Here is a 20,676-nt window from a genome sequence, read left to right as displayed (position 1 = left end):
TGGGGCTGTCCAAACTGAGAAAAATGAGCTAAAGAACAAAATCTTCTATTCATGGAGAACTAAAACAAATGTTTAAAAATAAACTTCCTATTTCATTTGTGTGCTTGTTATTCCAATTTGTTCATGTGTCTGCAATAAGAATTAGCTCTGTGTATTTAAGATCAATAGTGCTGTCAGAATTCATAAGGAATTTGCATGATAAGCTAAATATATTAATGGCTGTTTTTGTTTGTGTTTTTTTTGTTTGTTTGTTTTGTTTTTGTTTTTGTTTTTAAATGTGATTTAGTGAATTAATCTTCATTTTCCATATTTTTTCATTTTTTAAAAATTTATTTGGACAATTCATACTAAGTTGTGTCCTCAAGTAGCACATTCTAAGCAGCAGGACTGAGATTGACCCAATAGTTACTGTGTGCACATGTGTAAATAAATAAAAGTGCAAAGCATCCTGACTGCATCCCTATCACAGCCCCTCCTCCCCCACCAGATTGGATGTGTAATTATCCATTTGCTCAGACACATACTTGAGGTATTAATGTCATCTGAATAAATATTTATGCTAGACTTCAAGTTACTGTAGAATTCAGTTCAGGGTCAGAGTCCACACACTATAATTATTTATGACAATTTATCTCTTAATAGCACTATTACCAAACTCTTTTGTCAGTACAATGTTTGGAAGTTGTTTAATTGTTGTTTTTAGTGAATAGGACCACTGACATTTACAAAGATAGGAACACGGGTTCACTCTTATAAACAGTTCAGGCATAGACTTATTTATTTTGGTATACATATACGTAAGACAGGCCTTTATATTCATAGGGTGCCTGGTGTGCACTTCTAGAAAGCCTACTACAGGCTTTCATAAATTATTTCTTCGGCTTTTATAAGAAGGCACTGCAAAACTAATCTACATAGGTGATTTTGCCATTTTATCCTTATTGTAAAATTGAAGGCTCCCAGTATTCTTAGTGCTCTTTCTTCTTCTCTTTTGGGGGTGCTTCTTATTTGTCCAAAAACTGGCAAGATTAAGTATAGAAAACTGACAAGATTAAATCTATTGTTCAAAAATCAGAATCTGCTTTCACAGCTTTTTAGATGCTCCTTGGAAAGGCAGAGAGGTGATGAACAAGCAAATATAGCACCTGTGACACCAGTTCTGAAAGTCAGAAGTCTTCTATTGGTGTGACTGCTTCTTACAGAGCTGACCTTATATTTACACCTTTTTATTTCTTTACCACAAAGATTTTCTCAAACTGTTAATTTCATCCATATGTCAACATCAGAGGAGGCTTCTCCTCTTCCTCAGAGCCCACTGTGCTACTAAAGTGAAAAAAAATGTGTACAGGTACTGTCACAATCTGTTATGTCTGCTGGCTTTTTAGACTAGGGACGTTTTTGTCATCTTATTTTCCAAGTAAATAATAAGAAATCTATTGTTAGACACTAAAGCCTTCTGTAAATCAACAGGATGCAAGACCTGATGGATACAGTGGAAGGCTACAGGATATATGCTCTGCCTTCAATGAACACATTCAAGAATTGCAGCAATAGGTAGATCTTGCAGTTAGTTTTGTCTGATCTGTCATGTTGTAAAGGATCTTTTAATCCCCTTCAAGTATTTTTATAATAGTGACAGCTTCTTAAACATTAAAATACATTTTTCTAAGAGTGTACTCCTTTGAGTATGCATTTTGCAGTTTTCAACGACAGCAATAGGCTGAGTCCTTGCAACGCATGCAAAATACAATTTACACATACTTGTGGGGGTGAAACTATTACCTGTCTTCACATTCAAAGCAGTACTCAATTTTCTTTTATTTAAAAATAAAACTAATCACCCTTTGCCCTAAAGTGTTTAAATTTTTAATTACTAAAATGTTTATATTAAATTAAAACTGAAAGATACAGAAGAAAAATGACTTTAAATGACTTTTGTAGAAGACTTCATTTTAAGAAGTGTCATTGAGGCAGGGTAGCATAGAACTAACTGTGTAAAATAATAAAGACAGGGATGCAGGATGGCTAGTCACTGCCTTCCAAAAAAATACAGGTAGCCAACTGAAAAGAGCAATAAGACATCTCAAACAGCTAGAAGTATTTTTCATGCCCAATTAATGAAGTTGTGGATCTTTGGCAGGATGATATACGAGCTCAAAGTATTGAATATATATGAAAGAGATTAAACTGTTCTAAGAATTCAAGTTCATCAGTGACCAGAAGCAGTCTCAAGAAATGTGTGTGCCACAGCATCTCAGGAACCAGAAGTGCATACCTGTTGAAGAGTGGCTCAATTTTGTTCTATGTGCTTAGGCCACTGTGAGACACTTGGCAAATGGTCTTGAGTCGAATTTGTTATGAAAGTTCTTAATGTATTTTTTTGCTAAATTACTTTTTTTGTTTGTAACTGTGAAGAACAGTAATAGAATGTTGGGATCTTATTTAATCTCTGAACAGTCACTGTGCACCTGTGCCCATTCGGCTATATACTGCCTAAGAGAAATAGCTTTTTGCAAAACATAATAAAATAATGGCTGGTAATTGTTTCATGTTGTGAAATGAGTTGTCTACACCATTCAAAAAATAGAATGGAAACTAGTTTTAAACGTGTTTTGGATGTGGATGAAACATAAGAGCACTGAATTGAAAACTTTTCTGTGATTGTGCATAGTTTTGATTTTTGATGTGTTTGGAAAATTATGGGCATTTTTGGTTCTTCAGTAACAGAATTTAGAGAAAGCAGACTAAAACACCTTTAGACTTTGGATATCTACATGACAGTCTTTTCTTCCTTTATGTGAGCAAATCTTGTATAAATTCAGACAGAAAAAAAATCGTGCAATTCTATTTGGATTCCCATTCTGATAGTGTCCTGATGGATGAGCTCCAAAAGTCATTTTCCATGGTAACTGGTAATACAGTAATGTTCAGCTCGTCTGTTAAAAAGCTGGAACATATCAGTTCTTAGGGTCACAGGAGCCATTCAGGCAGTCAGCTCTTCAAGTCAATGTTATTTCAGTCTCAACTAGACACCGAGAAGACATACTGCAATTCAATGCCTTAGAATTACACCTGAGGATACTACAGATAGTGCAGGTTAACCTTGGCTCTTAAGAAAAACATGCAGGAAGGTCCTTAAGATAGACAAGATAAAAGTTGATCAATTGAAAGTAACATAATATCACAAGTTGTCATTTTTGTAAAGAGTGATCAAGATTCATCAGAGTAGTTGCCTTGATACCAGATATGGATCTTGCCAATCTAATTATAATGAAAAAATAGTTCTTCACTGAAAAAGATAAATTGAAAAGCACATGGACTGCTCGTTTTGTTATCACTTGGGAATCAAACTGGCTGAGATATGGTTCCCAAATTTATATTAAGCCTTAAGGCAAATTGATGATTGTAAATTTAAAAAGTATTGCATTCAGATAGTTAAATGGGACATGCAGTACTCCAAGAGTTTTGAAATGCACAATTGAAAATTGATAATTAGAGAAAACTATTCATATAATAATGGGAAAAGTGTGCACTTAATTCTACCTGTGTATAACACTCACAAAATCCTGACTAAAATCATGATAATCTATCTTTATCATATTCATTTGGAGCTATTGCAGCTATTGCAGATTTAGAAAGATCTAAAGCCATTTGGGAACTATTAAAAAAAAAAAAAAGAAAAAAGAAAAAAAAAAGAAGGAAAAGAAAAGAAAACCCTGCCATTCAAATCTTACACAGCCAACTTTGTGACAGAAGCTATGTTTTTCCATTAGGTAATATTTTTCCCAATATTTAGAGTAGCTGCTGTTTGATTCCCTAAAAAAGGAAATGCTGTAGAGTAAATCCTGTCTTTTTTACATACATTCTTTTCTACCATACAGGTGAGCTAATTTGTTCTCCATAAAATAAATATAATGTAACTTCTCTGTAGTACTTAAAGATGAGTATATCTTACTTACCTCTTACTGTGCTTCTTTGCTTTCTTGGAGAGACGGAGGAAATGGGAATTGAATGTGGGAAAAGAAACTCAATTTACTAGTTTCAAAGCATGACTGGGCACTTGAGCCCTAGGGATTTGAAATGCCTGTGTGTATGGCTGATCCTGCACATACTGTTCATAGTAAAATATAAGACAGAAATGTCATGCCCAGAATGTCATTTTTGTCTAATTTTTGTCCTTTATATGTCATCAGTGAGGTCCCATGTGTATCTTATCCTACTATTGCAAATCATTAAGCAGAAGTATGCAGAAGTTCTAAACACAAGAGCCCACTCAGTGGTGCAGTAAGACTCCTATTCGTCATCGTCCCGTATTTTAGTTACAACTGTCCCAAATTGCCGGAGGTGTAATCTGACATAGACAGGAATTCAGAGAGTATTCTGAATACAGTGAATATTACAGTAACACTGAATGCCTACTGCTGTGATTTTCCCTTTTCAAGTACATATTTGCATTGTAAGTTGCATTGTTTTTTAAAATTAACATTTGTCTGTATATTGTTTAACACAGGGCAATGTCCATAAAATCTTGGAAAAATGCAATTTACCACTTACTGGGAAACAATGTGTAAACCGCATCATTACAGAGAAGGTAAAGTGCTTTTCTTGTCAATAGTTTGTTCTTCTATTCGTAAGAAGTGCAACTCAATAAAAGCAGTAAAGCTTAGTAAAAGTGAATAATGTGTTCAGTAGCTGTGACCAGTGAAGGCTAAAAAAATCCCTTGGAGTTCAATTCAAGAGACCTGGTGGCTCATTTTTCCTTTTAAATCTCTCACCATTGACATCAAGCATACCAGATGATGTTCTTAGACACCTTCAGAAGAGAGATGCCATCCATGAGAAGTATACAAAGTATGTATCTGCTTATTTTTCCCAAAGTACACTTGAAAATTTGCCTCATGAGGTACAAATCCTGAAATACACGCTTTCCTCAAATATACATGCAGAGCAAAGGTTTTGTAGCACATACGTGTCAGACGATTAGCATCTTCCTTGGCGTACACTACAGACTTTCAGGGAGATATGACCTGTAGCTGTAGCAGGGCTTTAATTCTTTTGTCCTTACTTGATTCCACTTGTGAAGCAATTTACTGTCCAATGCAAGTCCTTGTGAGCATCTGATATTGCTGATGCTCAAAGTACATTAGTGGATCTTTTCAGCAGAGGATAAGTGACTTGGGATTTTTGCTGTAATCATACTCCTTTTCTTATCAATGTTTACATTTTTAAAGGCTTAGAGAAGTCCCTATGTGAACCGTCTGTCATACTAAGTAGAATATTTCAAAGGTGTGGATATAGAACTTATTTTTACCCAGTGTTATATTGCTACTGTCATTTAAAGTTTTCCTCCACAAAGGAAGGGAAACTAAAAGTTAAAATGTAGTTTTCTAATAACTGGCCACATACAAATGTAAGGTACAGAAAAATGAACTGAATAAAGGCTGACAGAAAATAAGCAACATGCAGAAATTTTCTGAGTCACTACTCATCAAATCTGTTTTATTAAAAGATGACACAAATGTACAACAGTTCTTAGATTGTATTCTAAACTGTTTCTGCTCCAGCTTCCTAGTGTGGATGTTCCTCACACCCAACCTCTCTTTTAAAACTCAGAAGAGCTATTTCAGTCCCAGAGAATGGTTTGGGTTTGAAGGGACCTTAAATATCACCTAGTTCTAGCCCCCACCACGGGGAGGGACACCTTCCACCAGACGAGTTTGCCCAAAGCCCCATCCAGCCTGGGCTTGAGCATTGCCAGGGATGGGGCATCCACAGCTTCTCTGGGCAGCCAGTGCTTCACCAACCTCACGGTAAAGCATTTCTTCCTCACATATAGTCTAAATCTTTTAGTTTAGAGACATTGCTCCTTGTCCTATTGCTACATGCCCTTATAGAAAATTCTTCTCCAGATTTCCTACAGGCCCCCTTTGTGTACATGGAAAATTGGTATAAAGTCTCCCCAGAGCCTTCTCAGCTGTTCTTCATAGGATAGATGCTCCAGCCCTCTAGTCATTCTCATGGCCCTCCTCTGGATTCACTCACAACAGTTCCACATGTTTCTTGTGCTGGGGGCCCCAGAGCTAAGTGCAGGACTCCAGGTGGGGCCTCGTGAGGGCAGAGCAGAGGGCGAGAATCACCTCCCTCGCCCTGCTGGCCACAATGCTTTTGATGCAGCCCAGAATACAGTTGGCCTACTGGGCTGCATGTGCTCACTGCTGGCTCATGCTGAGTTGAGCTTTTCATCCACCAGAACCCCCAAGTCCCTTCTCCACAGGGCTACTCTCAATGGGTTCTCCCAGCCTGTCCTTGTGCTGGGGTTTGCCCTGGCCCAGGTGCAGGACCTTGCCCTTGGTCTTGTTGAACTTTGTGAGGTTTGCATGGGCCCACCTCTGAAGTTTATCAGTTCCTCTGGATGGCATCTCTTCCCTCCAGTATCAACCACACCACACAGCTTGGTGTCATTGGCAAACTTGCTAAGGGTGCACTCAGTCCCACCCTCCATGTCACCAGCAATGATGATAAGTAGTGCTGGTCCCAATACTGACTCCTCAGTGACATCGCTTATCGTGCTCCACCTGGGTGTTGATCATTTACTGTAACTCGTTGAATGGGACCATCAGGCCAATCCTTTATCCACTGAGTGGTCCATCTCTCAAATCCATGTCTCTCCAATTTAGAGACAGGAATGTCATACAGGACAGTGTCAAATGCTTTACCCAGGTCCAAGTATGTGACATTAGTTGCTTTTCCATTATCCAACAATGCTGTAACCCTGTTTTAAAGGGCCACCAAATTTGTCAGGTGTGATTTGCACTTAGTGAAGCCATAAATCAGTCCCATATGCCCAGACGACTATCAAGCTTCAGCACACATCTGTGGGTGCATAAGACTTCACTTTCACTCCCAGTTCAATCTTCATGGGACTTCTTCTACTGATTGCATTTTAGAAAAATTAATATAGACCTTATAGTTTCCCTGGCAACTAGATAGCAACCTATATACTTACCTCTGGCAGGCACCATTAAAGTGCATGCTGTTTTACAGGTGTTCTTATTGATGTGTTTGTGAGAATCGGAAGTGTAAAGCATGTCTTGTGAAGATGTCAGAAAGAATAGCCTTTGCTCCTTCAGCCACTTCTTCCCAGGCTTGTTATTGAAAATCAGACCAGAAACCTTCTGGTTCATTGCTAGCTTCTGAAAATACTAAAATTAGAACTGAGTGTTTAATAGCTATTGGAGAAGCTCATCATCTGATAAGGTGATCAGCCACCATGTACCTCTCTGCTGGCCTAAAAACAAAACAGAAGGGTGAGGGAGACAATGGCTTACCCTATTTTCTTTTATGATCTCTTGGTAGACATTGTGTTGCAGGAGAGAATATCTCAGCCCTTTCCTTTGTGCTGGACTGGAGCAGGAGGCACAGTCTTTATTTCATACAGCAAAGAACAGTTGCACTTTTTTTTTTTTTTCCACAAAATCAACATATCTGATACTTCAGATTCTTTAAGGTGCAGATAAATGCTGCAGAAATCATTATTGTTCATTCAGAAAAGTGAAACCAGTTTTTAATGGCATAATTTGTTGCTGAAGTAACTCCTTTGAGAATATTAATTTGTACAATATCACTATTCACTTCCTTCTTCTTTTATATACATTAAAAATTTAATTGTGTTCTATTTGAACCTGACAGGCTGTGTTTGATGTGGACAAAAAGAAGGGGCTCACCCTTGTGGAAATCTGGGAAGGACTGTCAGTGGATGACATCAAGAAAAGCACTGGCTGTGACTTTGCAGTAAGTGATTTCACAAACAAATATATGCAAATATATTCCCAAACAAATATACCCTGGTGTCTGAATGAGTATTCACAAATAATCATCCCATGAAGTCTTGTAGGTACAGTAAGTTTTTTCCTTAAAGGTGAGGCATGGGTAGATTTACCCAGGAAGAGAGTTTATGGGATATTTTAAGGCTAACCTAATATGATTATATTAGGTAATGGTATTAGAATCCTGGTGGGAAAAAAAAAAAAAAAGAAAAGAAAAAGAAAGAAAAGATGGAGGAATAGCTAGGAGTAGAAAGAGCAGTGTGGAAAGGGAACTTCAGTTCCCTGAATGCTTTGAGGAGGGGAGATGGTGAGCTGAAAAGAGGGTCTGAAAGGTGGTTGAATATTTGTACTTCCACTGTCAAAGTTTACCTAATACTCTAATTTGAAGTTTTCATGTTATACTTAGGTGGGGCTGTGAGTCTTCTCAACAGGGGTCACTACATGCATGCATCCACCCTGGTGACTACTGCCAATCAATTACATCGCAGAATCGTAGAATCATAGAATGTTTGGGGTTGGGAGGGACCCTAAAGATAACTAGTTCCAGCCCCCCTGCCATGGACAGGGACACCTCAAAGCTCCTGTTTTAGTGGGATGCTATACTGTTGATATCTTTCCTTTTCCAGTGCCTTGTTCTTAATCGATAAACCCACTGCTGTTTTACCTTCACATTCTGTCTTAAGCCTCGTTTAATGCTAACACAAAACTGGCTTGTTAATGGAAAAATGTAGTGCACTGGAGTGTAACTAATTCTGTAGGTGTAGCCAATAACAAATACAGTTTTGTTATGGCCTCGTCCTGCATGGATATCACAAATGTTTTTTCTTCTTTGTTGTAAAGCTGGGGCTGGTCAGCCAGCCCTCTTTTGGTGAGGACAGGGAGTCTGACAGGTATACCTTGTGTGCTGTAAAAATGGTTGAGAAATATTTGGTAGTGAAGTGTAGTATTCTTTTTGGTAGTGAAGTGTAGTACTCTTCCTCTTCACAGAGTTAAGAGAGGCAGGGCTAGGGCACATAACTGTAAGATTGAAGAACAGCTATTATGTGAAAGGGTTTGTTATTAAGGCTTTGAACATACAATTGGCAATAATTAAAATATTCTGAGTAACGAACACGTGGAATTTAATTCATTCCATGTCCATTAGAGAGCATTTTTGACAACCAAATGTGATGTTGTATGCTTTTCTTGTGGAGTTTTAAATATTTTAAATAAAAAGCTGTTCACTTGTAAGAAAATATTCATTTATCTGGAAATAAAAAATGTTCTGGTAAATATGAGTGACCTGCAACTGCAGAGTGCAGGAAATTGCTACAAAATCACTTTGCTCTATTATTTATTTTCTATGTAACATTTTGTGGAAGTCATTTTTATTTTTTAATTTACAGTAGTAGCAAGCTTCTATATTTAGCAATTCTGTGTGGAAAAGAAATTATTCATTCAGCTCCTGTCTATGATTTAGGAAAAAAATGATACATTTTTTAAAATGTCAGTATCGGGGCTTCTTCTTCTTCAGCTGATCAACCTCTCAAACAGCTAGCACCCAATACCAAAGCATAAAAACGACCTTGTAGGTTTATATCTGTGGCAATCAGCCACTTGCATTGTTCTGACATATTTAATTTGAGGATTAACTTTGGGCTGGATTTGAAGAGTGTCGTATTTAGTGACCATTTAAATAGACTGAAACTACAGGAAATTACTTTTCTATCAGAAGACACCATCCCTTACATGTTCCGAACTTGTTTGTTTGGAAGGAGTTGGTTTCTTTTTGGTTCAGGTGGCCTAAATATATAATTATATATGTATATATGTAATTGAGTACGTATTACCTGCAGTAAGCTCCAGGAGCCTATGTTAAAGGCAATGGAAGAAGTGGGGACCAAAGAGTTCAAATAAATTTTTATTAGGACTATTAGTGGACCAATGACTGTTAGGACTATTAGGAGCAAAGAAAAGATTAACGCCACCCACTGTCCCATTAGTGCTTTCCTGTAAATGTTACAAAAGAGTGGTATAAATTTTGGATCCTTGGTTTAGCACTTGATGAGAGGTGTAGCGCTGTTTGTGTCTCTGGGATCTGTCAGACGAGGTTCTGGAAGGGACTCTGCAGTGCCACCCCATTTCCTGGTTCATGAAGACAGACTACAGTGCAGTCTGCTTTGTACAGATGCCTTGGTCATGCATGAAATCATGAGCTGCACTAAAGGATCTGAGGGCCTGAAAAATATAGATGCTGCTTGGTTTATGCACTTTTATATATTTATCTTGAGAGCATGCACCTTCCATAAATGCTTGCAAACCATGTGCTGTGCTGACCTCTGCCCAGGCATGTGTATAGGTTGACGTTACATTCTGGTTGGTAGCTCCTTGAAAACTCCTGAAATCTCTACAGCTCTGCAAATGGAAGGAGTGAACTACCATGATTTGTTTATTAAAGTCATGGCACGGAAGAACAGTAGCTCCTCCTTGCTCCTATTTTCTTTCTCTCTGCTTTTCCTCCTTTCATCTTCCTTTGTTTCCACTAAAGATGTTTCCAGGTCACGGTGACCCAGTCCTCCTTCTCTGATTGAAATCCTCAGCAAAACTGATGTTGGCATCAGTGACAGCAAGACTGGGTCACTGGTGCACGATGTTAGAACCTTGAGGGCCTGATTCTCATACACAGTGAACGCCTACAGCTCTCACTAAATTTTGAAGTTGAGAAAATAAAGAGATTTGAGCACTGTGGTAGGCAGTTGTTTAGAGAGTAGTATCCTTGGTCTGTTTCTCCAAATTTCAAGACTCTTCCTGAGCCTTCTTTGCAAGAGTAACAGCTGTGCTTGTGATTACATCCACTGAATGATGTATCTTGTCTACACTGATGATGAGGAACTTAAGTGATACTACATAGCTAAAGTAAAAGCAAGGGGGGTTTGTATCATATGTTCTGGTAGTTTGGAACAGAACTAATAGGTGGAAAAAGAGGAGCTATCCCTTTTCTTACAGCTTTTCAGTGAATGCATAGAATGATCTGAATTAAAATTAGCTATCTCTGTTACAAGAGAGAATTTCAGGAATGACTCCACCTTCATAAATAACTATTTCTCCCTGTGCAGGCTACTTCTCTTTGGGAGAGGAGAGCTTTATAGTCTTTGTGGCTTTTGAGACACATTTGGCTATACATTCCGATTTTCACGGCCTGTTTATTTGGGAAAACATCACCTAAAGGACATTTGCAACATGAAAATGACAAAGAAAAAAGGATTTAGTCAACAGTCTTGATTTTAGACTGGTATCATATCCAAAATAAATGATTCAACCTCAATTTTACTGCACTGTGAAGTCAAATTGTTGGCTTATCTCATGTGCTTAAATCATATTTGCTGCTGCCTAGCATGTAGGTTACTTTGGCAGGTAATCTGTTTTGGCTTGTACTGGTTTATACCTTTGATGAAAGTGTGAGAAAAAGGACTGAGAAACCATACTTTTGCAGAAGTAAAGATCATTGTAAAGATCATCAGGGTTAGTCTGCTTAACCTGAAATAAAGTAGAGATAAAAAAATATTTTATTTTTTAAAAATATAATCTGAGAGCTCAGTTTTACAAAAAAAAAAAAGGTTCTTAAAATATAATAGAGTTTAGGAAAAGCATATGTTAGGACAAAGGAAAAATTATGTAGTTGAACAGCATTTGACTAGTGTATGTTTAAAAATAATTGACTGTCTAAGCTCAAGCCAGTGAGTGCAAAATACCAGAGAACATGATTTTAGCTTCTGGAAATATATTTTACTTTGAGGAAATGGGCTGTTGCAGGATGGAATCCATTTTTAAATGGATGTTGTGTTTTTTCCTTATCCATCATCACCACTACAGAACTCAAAGTAGGAGCAGATTTCGCTACAAAAGCGGATGTTAGAAATGTGGTTTGCATTTATCTGCAGTTTCAAGTAATTAAGAGTTTATAAGGGATAAGCTACTTTTATTATTTTAACAGTTATGCTAACACTACTTCTCTTCTCTGCACAATAACTTGCTTTCATACTACTGATGAGATCATTAGAAGTTACTGGGACTCAGCATCATTCAGAATCAGCCCTTGAAAGAGCTGCTCGCTGTAAATAAACATAATGAAATCAGCATAGAGATGTCTGTGTAGCTGAAGAGTGTTGTTTGGGGCTGGAAATCAGGAGGTCAACAAGCTTGAATTCTAGGGAGTCCCTGAGGCCATGTGTCCTCAGCTAGGGTCTTCCCCTTAATAGGTCTGGGGCTGCATACCAGACTGCAAAGGCAAGCAGCTCTCAGTACTGCCTGTTCAACATTAGCAAAGCCTGTTGGAGCGTCCAAGATCAGCTGTTCTTCCTGTAAGTGAAATAACATTAAGAATGTGTTGCTTAGGATGTACTGCAGGAGAGTAGCAACTATGCATCTGTGTACTGTGAAATAGTCTTTGTCAAGCGCATTCAGCCCTTGTCAAATGCTGCGCTGTTAGCAGAGTGATACCGAATTCACTGGGTCTGCTGGAATTTAAAGCAAAGTGAAGTAAATTACGAAAGTAGCAGATTTAGGAGGCTTTCTATGTTTCAGACTTGATTATTTCTTGTTTTTCAAGCCCAGACCATCCCTTTCTTTACGTTAGTATTTTTCTGCTTATTTAATCACATTTATTTAGAGCAAACATACCTAATTGCGTCCAGTTCTTAGCGGTGCTGGGCTCTCGCCACCTCTGTTCAGCAGGCACGATGGCACTTCTGCACTCCTGGGGATCAGACCCTTTCAGACACAAATAGTGGTACACACAAATGACAGCTCCTTACATCAAATGTGCAGACATTACATTTAATGTAATAGGCTCATTGAAATGTAAAACACTTGAGGTTTTGATAGTACCAAAATCTAGCAGAAAAACAATAATTTCCTCCACTAATTGCCTTTTGTCATTATTTGCAGAATACAGATTTTAATGGTGCTGTCTTCATCCTCCAGCTTTTGTCCTTACCTCAGTAGCATCATCCCTAGGTGAGGCAGAAACAGGCCCAAATACAGTGAGGTGTATACCCACTTTGAGTTGGAAATGTTGAAATATGTCTGGAACTAGCTCAGGAATGTTTTTTCCAGCTTTGCACCTTTATTTGTTACATTTATTTATTATCCTAGTTTGCACAGAACTTTGAAAAATCAATGAACAGTTTACATCCACTGAAAACATGTCATTAACATGTGATATATTAAACACATTCTTCACACATTAAGGTTTTCTCAGTCACTATTCTCATAAAGTTATAGGCAGTGACATTATGTGGCTGGAGGAAGGAAAACTTAGAAATCAAACGAAGGAAATAAGGAAATACAGTCCTGTATGTTCGGAAATACAGCCTTCCCTGTGCTTGGAAAAGGCCCATATATACCATTCAGTTGGCTTGTTCAGTACTATTAAGTGAAAAAGGTGGGGTAAGGAGGCAGAAGGAATGCAGAATGGGATGTTTCAGCGGGACACACTAACCAATGAGGAGCCACGTATCTGCGGTACTGTCTTTCCTCCAGAAAGACTAAGATCACACAAATTGTTTTAGATCTTCATCCTGGGGCATTTAAATAAGACTGGGAACAGGATATATTTAATGAGGCTTGGGTCTTCTGCGGAGAGGTTTTCCTCAGGGTTTTATGCAGATCTACAGTCATGGTTCAAACAGTTGTTAACCAATGCTGCTCTTCACTCTGAATTCTTCTCTGCATTACTCACATTTATACCTTCTGTCTTCATCCACTTTTCTATTTAGGCTTAATATGTTTTATTTTGGGTCTGCTGGACATCTTATAATAAAACTAACAGATTTTATGACTGTATAGAATTAAAACAGTAGAATGTATTTGTGTCCTGACATAAAAATGAACGTGAATGGAAGAAGGCAACTTTAAAATCAATAATAGTTAAAATCAGAGGTATTGAACTATATGTACACTATGCATATATCATATTGTAGGTATATAGTACATGTATACATTTGATTGTACACTGCCTGCTAATATGCATGTTCCACAACTCTATTTGACGACTTCTGTGCAGACTTACCATTGACACACAGCATCCCATCTCCAGATCTGTTGGGAGAAGAAAACAGGATGAACTTAGCAGTTGAACAAAGAAGGGAAAGTATTAGTTTAGGATTCTTTGGCATGCTTGTTTTAATACTGATGTGGTGGTTCAGTCAGGTATTGAATATCATTTGCGTTGTTGCCTCTGCATCAGTTGGTGTATTGGTATGTGAATGCAAGTGGACTATGTGGAGGTTGAAGCACCAGCCCATCTCCAGATACCTCTGTTATTGCTGTTCATGGCAAGCACTGCCCTGCTGTGCACAAACTATGACCTTTTACGGTCCAGTATATTAACAAAGCCATGGCTTTGTTAATATGCCATATATTAAAAAATATGCCATCCTATATGTTGTAAATATGCCATCCTATATGTTGTAAAATTGAGTTGCTGTTTCATCTGAGCTCAGCTATCCTTTCTTCCTGCACTGGAAGCCCTCCACAAAGACCGCACAGTTAGCAGGGGCAAGTACAGGTTCAGCTGTCCAGGATTAACCTGTTTGCATTCTTAAATCAATAACCCAACTCCAAGTAACTGAAATTTAGAGGCTGGGTACTAGCACTACATGCGTCTTGTATTTCTGCATCAGAAATTTAGCGGTGGCAGTGTTCCTCTGAAATACAGCAAATATATGGGTTTAAATAAATACAGTGTCTCTATTCTTCAGTGGCACATTGTTAATAAAGGTGGAAGGAAACTACAGGTTGTACTGCTTTATCTGTATGTTAACTATTCTGTTTTTTCCATTCTTCTTGATAGGTTTCTCCAAAACTGATACCTATGAGGCAGATTTAAACCTGCAGCACAGTCTGGGCTTCACTTGCCAGAAGGCTTGTTTCCATATGGGAAGAAAAATCGATGACTGTTTTGCAATTTATTTTTTTTTTCTTTTAAGGGCTTTGTAAGTAGTTTCCAGATAGTTAAACTCAGGCCGTGACTATCAGCATCAATGGAATTTTACTTTCATAGCATTACCAATTTTAATAGAAGGGTGAATTTATTCCCTAAATTTCAAATAATGTTATACTAAAATGTTAGTGAACATTGTCAAAAAAAAAAAAAGCCATGTAGTTTCTCTGCCAAATAATACGTTTTTTACACAGATTCAGGAAATGACCGTGCAAACTTACAATTGCCTCTGCTTTTGCTGATGTTGCTCAGTTACAAATCACTCTGTTGCTCTGTAACTACAGCATTTACTATGTTCCTTTTCTTGTGTCTTTCTTCTGGAGTGGTGTATAGCAAATGCATGCAGCGTTAGAGAGCCATCAGGAATATGGACTTCCCTTTTCCTGAACCTTCTAATGAGTCTGTGACAAAACTGTTTGCATCAGTTGGGCCCTTAGCCCTTAATGTATCTGCTGCTTAGAGTGTCTGGTGGCGTTAAGATGCCGTGCACCGCCCACAGTCCAACTCTCACCCCTTCCATTTAAATTGTACAAGCTAGAATGGGGCTAGTTTGCAGGAGGAAGATAAAAGCATGTTTCCATTCCCCTGCAAACAACTGATAGTGGTACAGTTGTCCCACATGAACTGCTCTTACTCTTTGGATATAATCTTTTCTCCTCCCTACCTCCATTCAAAGGCAAATGAAGGATGTTTTTGGAGTGAAGTCTGCCCTTCCAGTGTTACATATCGGAGGAGAATGCTGTGGGCATTTGGGAGATTGCTTCTGAAGGGAATATGAAGCAGTAAGTTTTGTATCACTTAAGAATCAAGGCATCAGCAAAAATTAGAGTTTGGAACTCAAACTTAGGATAACTAGAATGCATGCCATGAGACAATCAATATGAAAAGTCATCCTCTCATACTGGTTCTGCTGTTTGGTAAAGATCTTACTTTCCCTGTTCTAATTACAAACCAACTGTTTTTGAAAACAAGCGACACAGTTATGACAGCATTGGATCTCACATCCGAGATCAGCACAACGGATCTTCATTGTACAGAGCATTAATTGATTAGAAATACTGGCAGTCTGCATCTGTTGAAATACAGTGTTCTTTTACAGTGTTCTTTCCAGGTAGGATAGTTTCCATCATTCATCTAAATAGGAATGCTTAAAACACTTTAGTGAAAATAATTCCTGACATATATTTGATGTTTGATGTTTGATAGAAGGAAATTAATTAAATGACTGAAAAATATGTAAAATGTATATGCACAAAGAATTATATAGATATGCCTATCATACATGCAATAAGCAGTGTTGGGATATGTGTAGAAGGGAATTTTGATACTAGATGGATGAGGTATTCAGTGCGTGTGTGGAAGGAATGTAACACATTTCTAGGGAACCAGATATGAAACTCCTGCAATATTAGCTCCAGTACTAGCCTTTGTACTGTACTAGTAACCTTGTATAAGAAATAGTAATTTTTCATGGGGCAGTTATAAAATTGTCTTATCCCACACATGGGTTTTACAGCAGTAAAACTTGATTAGAGAAATTATTTTTGTTGAGTTATAATTACTCTAAGCAGTTCCTTGTTAGTCTCCTGTCAATACCAGAATATATTGTTGTTCTTCTCACAAAGGAATAAACAAAATACCTTTGTAAGCACCTTTACATTAGTACAAAAGTAGTCCCAAAGTAACTAAGCTCTATGACTTGAGCTAATGGGTGCTAATGGCCAAAGTATAGCCTAAAATTTTAGGCAAGACCTTAATGCTAAGCACATGAGAAAGAAATGTCTTTTACAGACTAGTGTTAATTTCATTACTGAACATATACAAGTGATTTCCTTGATAGTTAATTCATGTGCAAGACCTGAAACTACATTGGTCAAAGTGCTCCAGAAATATGATTAGCAACATTTTTACCTAGCTTTATTTTTCATATTTTCTCTATTAATACTCCCTGTGCGTATTCCCTCATTCCAAACAAGTTATTTTCTTGGTGTTTGGCCATTTCTACTGCTGTGGAATGATCTAAGTGGTTCTACCCAGAGAGATTTTGCAGATTAAAAGTCTCTATATAAGAAGGTGACTTTCAGCTCTGTGAAACAATTTTGGTTTCAGACAGAGCAGCCAAGAGATGTCTGCCATGCTCCACAAAAGCACTTCAGTGACAGTTCTGACCCTTGCGGTGCAGCACACAGCAAAACGTGCCTAGCTTTGCCTTCAGGGCCAACGATGGGTGAAGAGCTACTTTGAGGGGTCCCTGAAAGTTTCTTGTCAATCATCACTTAAAGCTCTCATAGAGATCAACCAGAATGGATGATGTTTTTAGAGGAGAATATAAAAACTGTTGTACAGGGGAGGAGATTTAATAACTTATCCAGAAATAAAATTATTTTAAATAGCCGGGGAAGTCTTACAGAAATCTAGAAATGAAGTGTTGATCTATTGCAATTATCTATGTTATATTAGTCATAATACTGATTAGTTAATTACAGCATACTTTATTGGCATATATAGGGCATGGGAGAAGTGTCTGAGGGCAGCATCAAGTATATGCTGCTTCTTCCACTGAACTATGCTTTGCTGGCATACGCACAGAAGCCATAATTATCCTTAATATATGGCTTATAAAAAGACTGATGACCTGATAATGTCTGGGAGTTCAGGACCTTGATTTCTGACACAAAAATTAGGAGCCATGAACTCCCACGTTTTAGCTTTTCCAGTTCTCTACGTATTGCCTTGAAAATTGTCATCTGTGCTCTCTGTCTTGTTTCCTAGAAAAGGGGATGTTTTTCTTCCTACCTCACAGGGGTGTTGTGGGGAATGACCAGCTATGATGCTATGATCTGTGCAACAGGTTATGCTTTCTCTTCAGCTTGGAAGAGTGCTTTGAAGAATGTCATACATGCTGGATATTTCAATTTTGTGTCTACTCTTATATACACCAATGTAATGCAAGAGGGCAAAAGTCAATATGGTGCTGAAGACCGGGGAAACAGGCGCCATCAGTGTTTTTCAGTGGTGCAAAAATCTGTATGTCACACTTAAATTTTTTATCTTGAAGACATTATGTTGTGGTAGAATACTGGTATTATGAAAATGTCATGTGTCTGCACAAGCTAATTACAAGAAGCTCTGATTCTGCTGTTTAAATTGGGATTTGTAAAGTAGGATTAGAAATTAAAACAAACACTCCAAAGTATTGCCTTCTCAGTGGACACAAGTATGGTTTGTAGGTAAGGTACATTCTGAGCAGTAGTTGTGATGATCGGTATTATGCGGATGAGAGATTCTCATCCCTCTTTCTCTTTCACGGCTGTAAGAAAGCTGGTATGTGTGAAGGTTTATGGTTTATTGGGACATCACTGATATTATGCCTGCTTCACAGCACTTCACAAGACAAAGACAGCTGATGCTCTTTGCCCTGAAGATGATGATGATTCTACTCCTATCATGTTGGACTTAATTCATTTTGTATTTTATTGACTTACGTCCCTGAAAAAGCAAAAAATGAATGATGATATAAAATGTAGTTGTACTGTAAGCTCTGTGAACTATACATCAAAGTCCTACTATGTATTTGCAAAACAATCAATAAAGAAAAGATTAAAAATCTCAGGTTGCGTCTATTGTTACTGTTTTCCATGGTTTTCTGTTCTGCCATTAGGAGCATTATAGGATTAACTTTTATGCACACCAGCATGTCATACCTCAGTAAACATAAAATCCTCAAGGTCTTGGCTGAGGGTAGAGGGATTTGATAAACAGAAATAACAAAAAGCTCAAAACTCAGCCAACAGCCACACTCTCCATGTTCACTCTTCTTACTAGTTTCCGTGTCGGGTCAATCTCAAACATAATTATCACATTCATTTTTGTAATGACTTGTTTTTCAATCAAGTCAAATAATGGACTACATAGATAGTCCTTAGAGAAGTGTTTTCCACCTTTTGATTAAAGCTGCTGTAGAAGCGATGGCATTTGAGATGTTTATTATTGATGTTAGCGTGTGGCTACACTCCGAAAATAGCACTGGGTGACAAATGAAGACAAATTCCATTAACCACGTAGTGAATGATAAATTGGATGGTTGCGAAGTGATGAAAATGCTTGTCTGTGGATAGTGAGGTCATCTTTTCAAACAGAAGTCATGCTTTGTTTGAAATATGAGTATATATGTCATAGTATCATTTTATCTCCTGTATCGTAGGAAAGCAGGTTGATGAATGTGAGGAAAAATGTTTAGTAACAAAAATACAAGCAAACAAACAAAAACCCACCGCGATTCACTCAGAGATTAGATTCTTCAGTAATTTATGTGTCTGGTCAAAATCCAACATTCTCGCATCCCCATGAATACAGTCCAAGGTAAGTGCCAGAACCACCAAGAATACTTGAGGCTCTGAAATCCAGTTGTACGAATGCAGAATGTGAAGCTTTCCTGCCATTCAGAGTATGGTTCTAACAAGAGGAGAAAGAAACCACTTGATTACAGCCATATTTTGAGTAGTTTTGTGGCATCTTACATATCTTCTGTTGTTGCCTGCTTTACCATGTCCCATTGTCTCTGGTGCACTGCAGGCTTCTGCCCTTGTTTGTTTGCTGCTGTAGACCGGGGGGCTTAGCTCTGAAGATGCCTGTACAACTGCTGCCTGCACCACAGCATGTGTGGTGTTTTTTAACAGGACAACCTCAGGGGACAGCTTGGGGAGAAAGAAGTTCCTTTCCTGAATGTACATAACATCAGGCTTTGAGGCTCCACCATCAATAAATGATAGCTATTTTGCTTGTATTCTATAAACTTGTTACATCTGGTTCACATATTTAGGTATGTGTTGAGAAGTGAGGGCACGGGAGAAGTCCTTGCCTTCAAACCCAATGGCTTCTCTCTATGCCTCCCATGGTAATTACGTTTTATTTTGGTTTGGTTTGGTTTATTTATTTATTTTCATTATGTCTGGCAGAAACAAGTAGGCAATTACATGTGAGAGCAGTAGAAATCTAGGACTAGACTTTCCCACGCTCTTAATGCTGTCCCCTGGGCATGCAATCCACAGAGGAAGTGTTAAATTTCTGTAAACCTGTGATAGGTGCTTAGACTGCAGATGCTGCAATGCCAAGCATCATGTTTGTCCCAGGCTTACAACTGTATGAGATTCACGAGCTGAATGTTCATCAGCCTGACTGCTGAGGGGTCTCACTCAGCTGGTAAGTAGGCTTGTGTGGTTTTCAAAATAAGCGGTGGCACAGCCACAATCTCTGAGAAGTGGTGATGATGCTTCTTTCTCCACCTGAACCCAGTGAGGAGATTGTCAAGGTTTGGTTCCTAACTCTGCGCAGGATGGATCAAAATGCATCAGGCTTGTCCTATGTCAATTATTCTTCCCTTCCCCTTCCCTTTCCCCTTCCCTTTCCCCTTCCTTCCTTCCTTACTCTGTCTTTCTGTCTTTCTTCCTCTTGCTTATGTATATATATATATATAAATATATATATATGTATATAAGTTCCTAAATATTCCCTTTGGATCTCTCAGCTGGAAAGTACATAGTATGTGGGCTGAAAGTGGAAGTGAAAACTTATAAACGCAGGAAAATGCATTGCAAGAAGCAGTGCAAAAACTGCAGCCTGGAGAATGAGAGTATTTGCATAAACTGAGCAAAATCGATATGAGAAGCAGACTTAAATGTTACCCCCAAAAAATAAAGGCAAGCCACAGAAGGAGCATGCTGGTACCACCTACAGAAAGTATACGTTAATTCTAGGACAAATTCTGCATCATCTGTTAAGGTGGTGAGTGAATGAAGGCTAGAAACGATCTGATGCAATCCTGCAAAACTGTCCTTCCTCCACCCCTGTGGGTAATGGTGAAATCTG

General features: G+C 38.1%; 1 protein-coding gene across 2 annotated transcripts in view; it reads left to right on the top strand.

Annotated features, from left to right (window-relative positions):
* Window positions 1-18,420, top strand: part of OXCT1 (3-oxoacid CoA-transferase 1) — an 87,181-nt gene extending 68,761 nt beyond the window's left edge. For both annotated transcript variants that reach the window (XM_035309174.1, XM_035309173.1), the window contains 3 exons: window positions 4,511-4,591; window positions 7,690-7,791; window positions 14,659-18,420. In XM_035309174.1, the coding sequence (XP_035165065.1) occupies window positions 4,511-4,591; window positions 7,690-7,791; window positions 14,659-14,694 (219 nt within the window). In that variant the 3' untranslated portion in view covers window positions 14,695-18,420. The remainder of the gene's footprint in view (window positions 1-4,510; window positions 4,592-7,689; window positions 7,792-14,658) is intronic.
* Window positions 18,421-20,676: the final 2,256 nt, after the last annotated feature.

The sequence above is a fragment of the Oxyura jamaicensis genome, chromosome Z (assembly GCF_011077185.1).
Source record: "Oxyura jamaicensis isolate SHBP4307 breed ruddy duck chromosome Z, BPBGC_Ojam_1.0, whole genome shotgun sequence".
NCBI classification, from domain to species: domain Eukaryota; kingdom Metazoa; phylum Chordata; class Aves; order Anseriformes; family Anatidae; genus Oxyura; species Oxyura jamaicensis.
The sequence above is the reverse complement of the archived record's forward strand: the minus strand, read 5'-3'. Positions and strand labels throughout refer to the sequence as shown.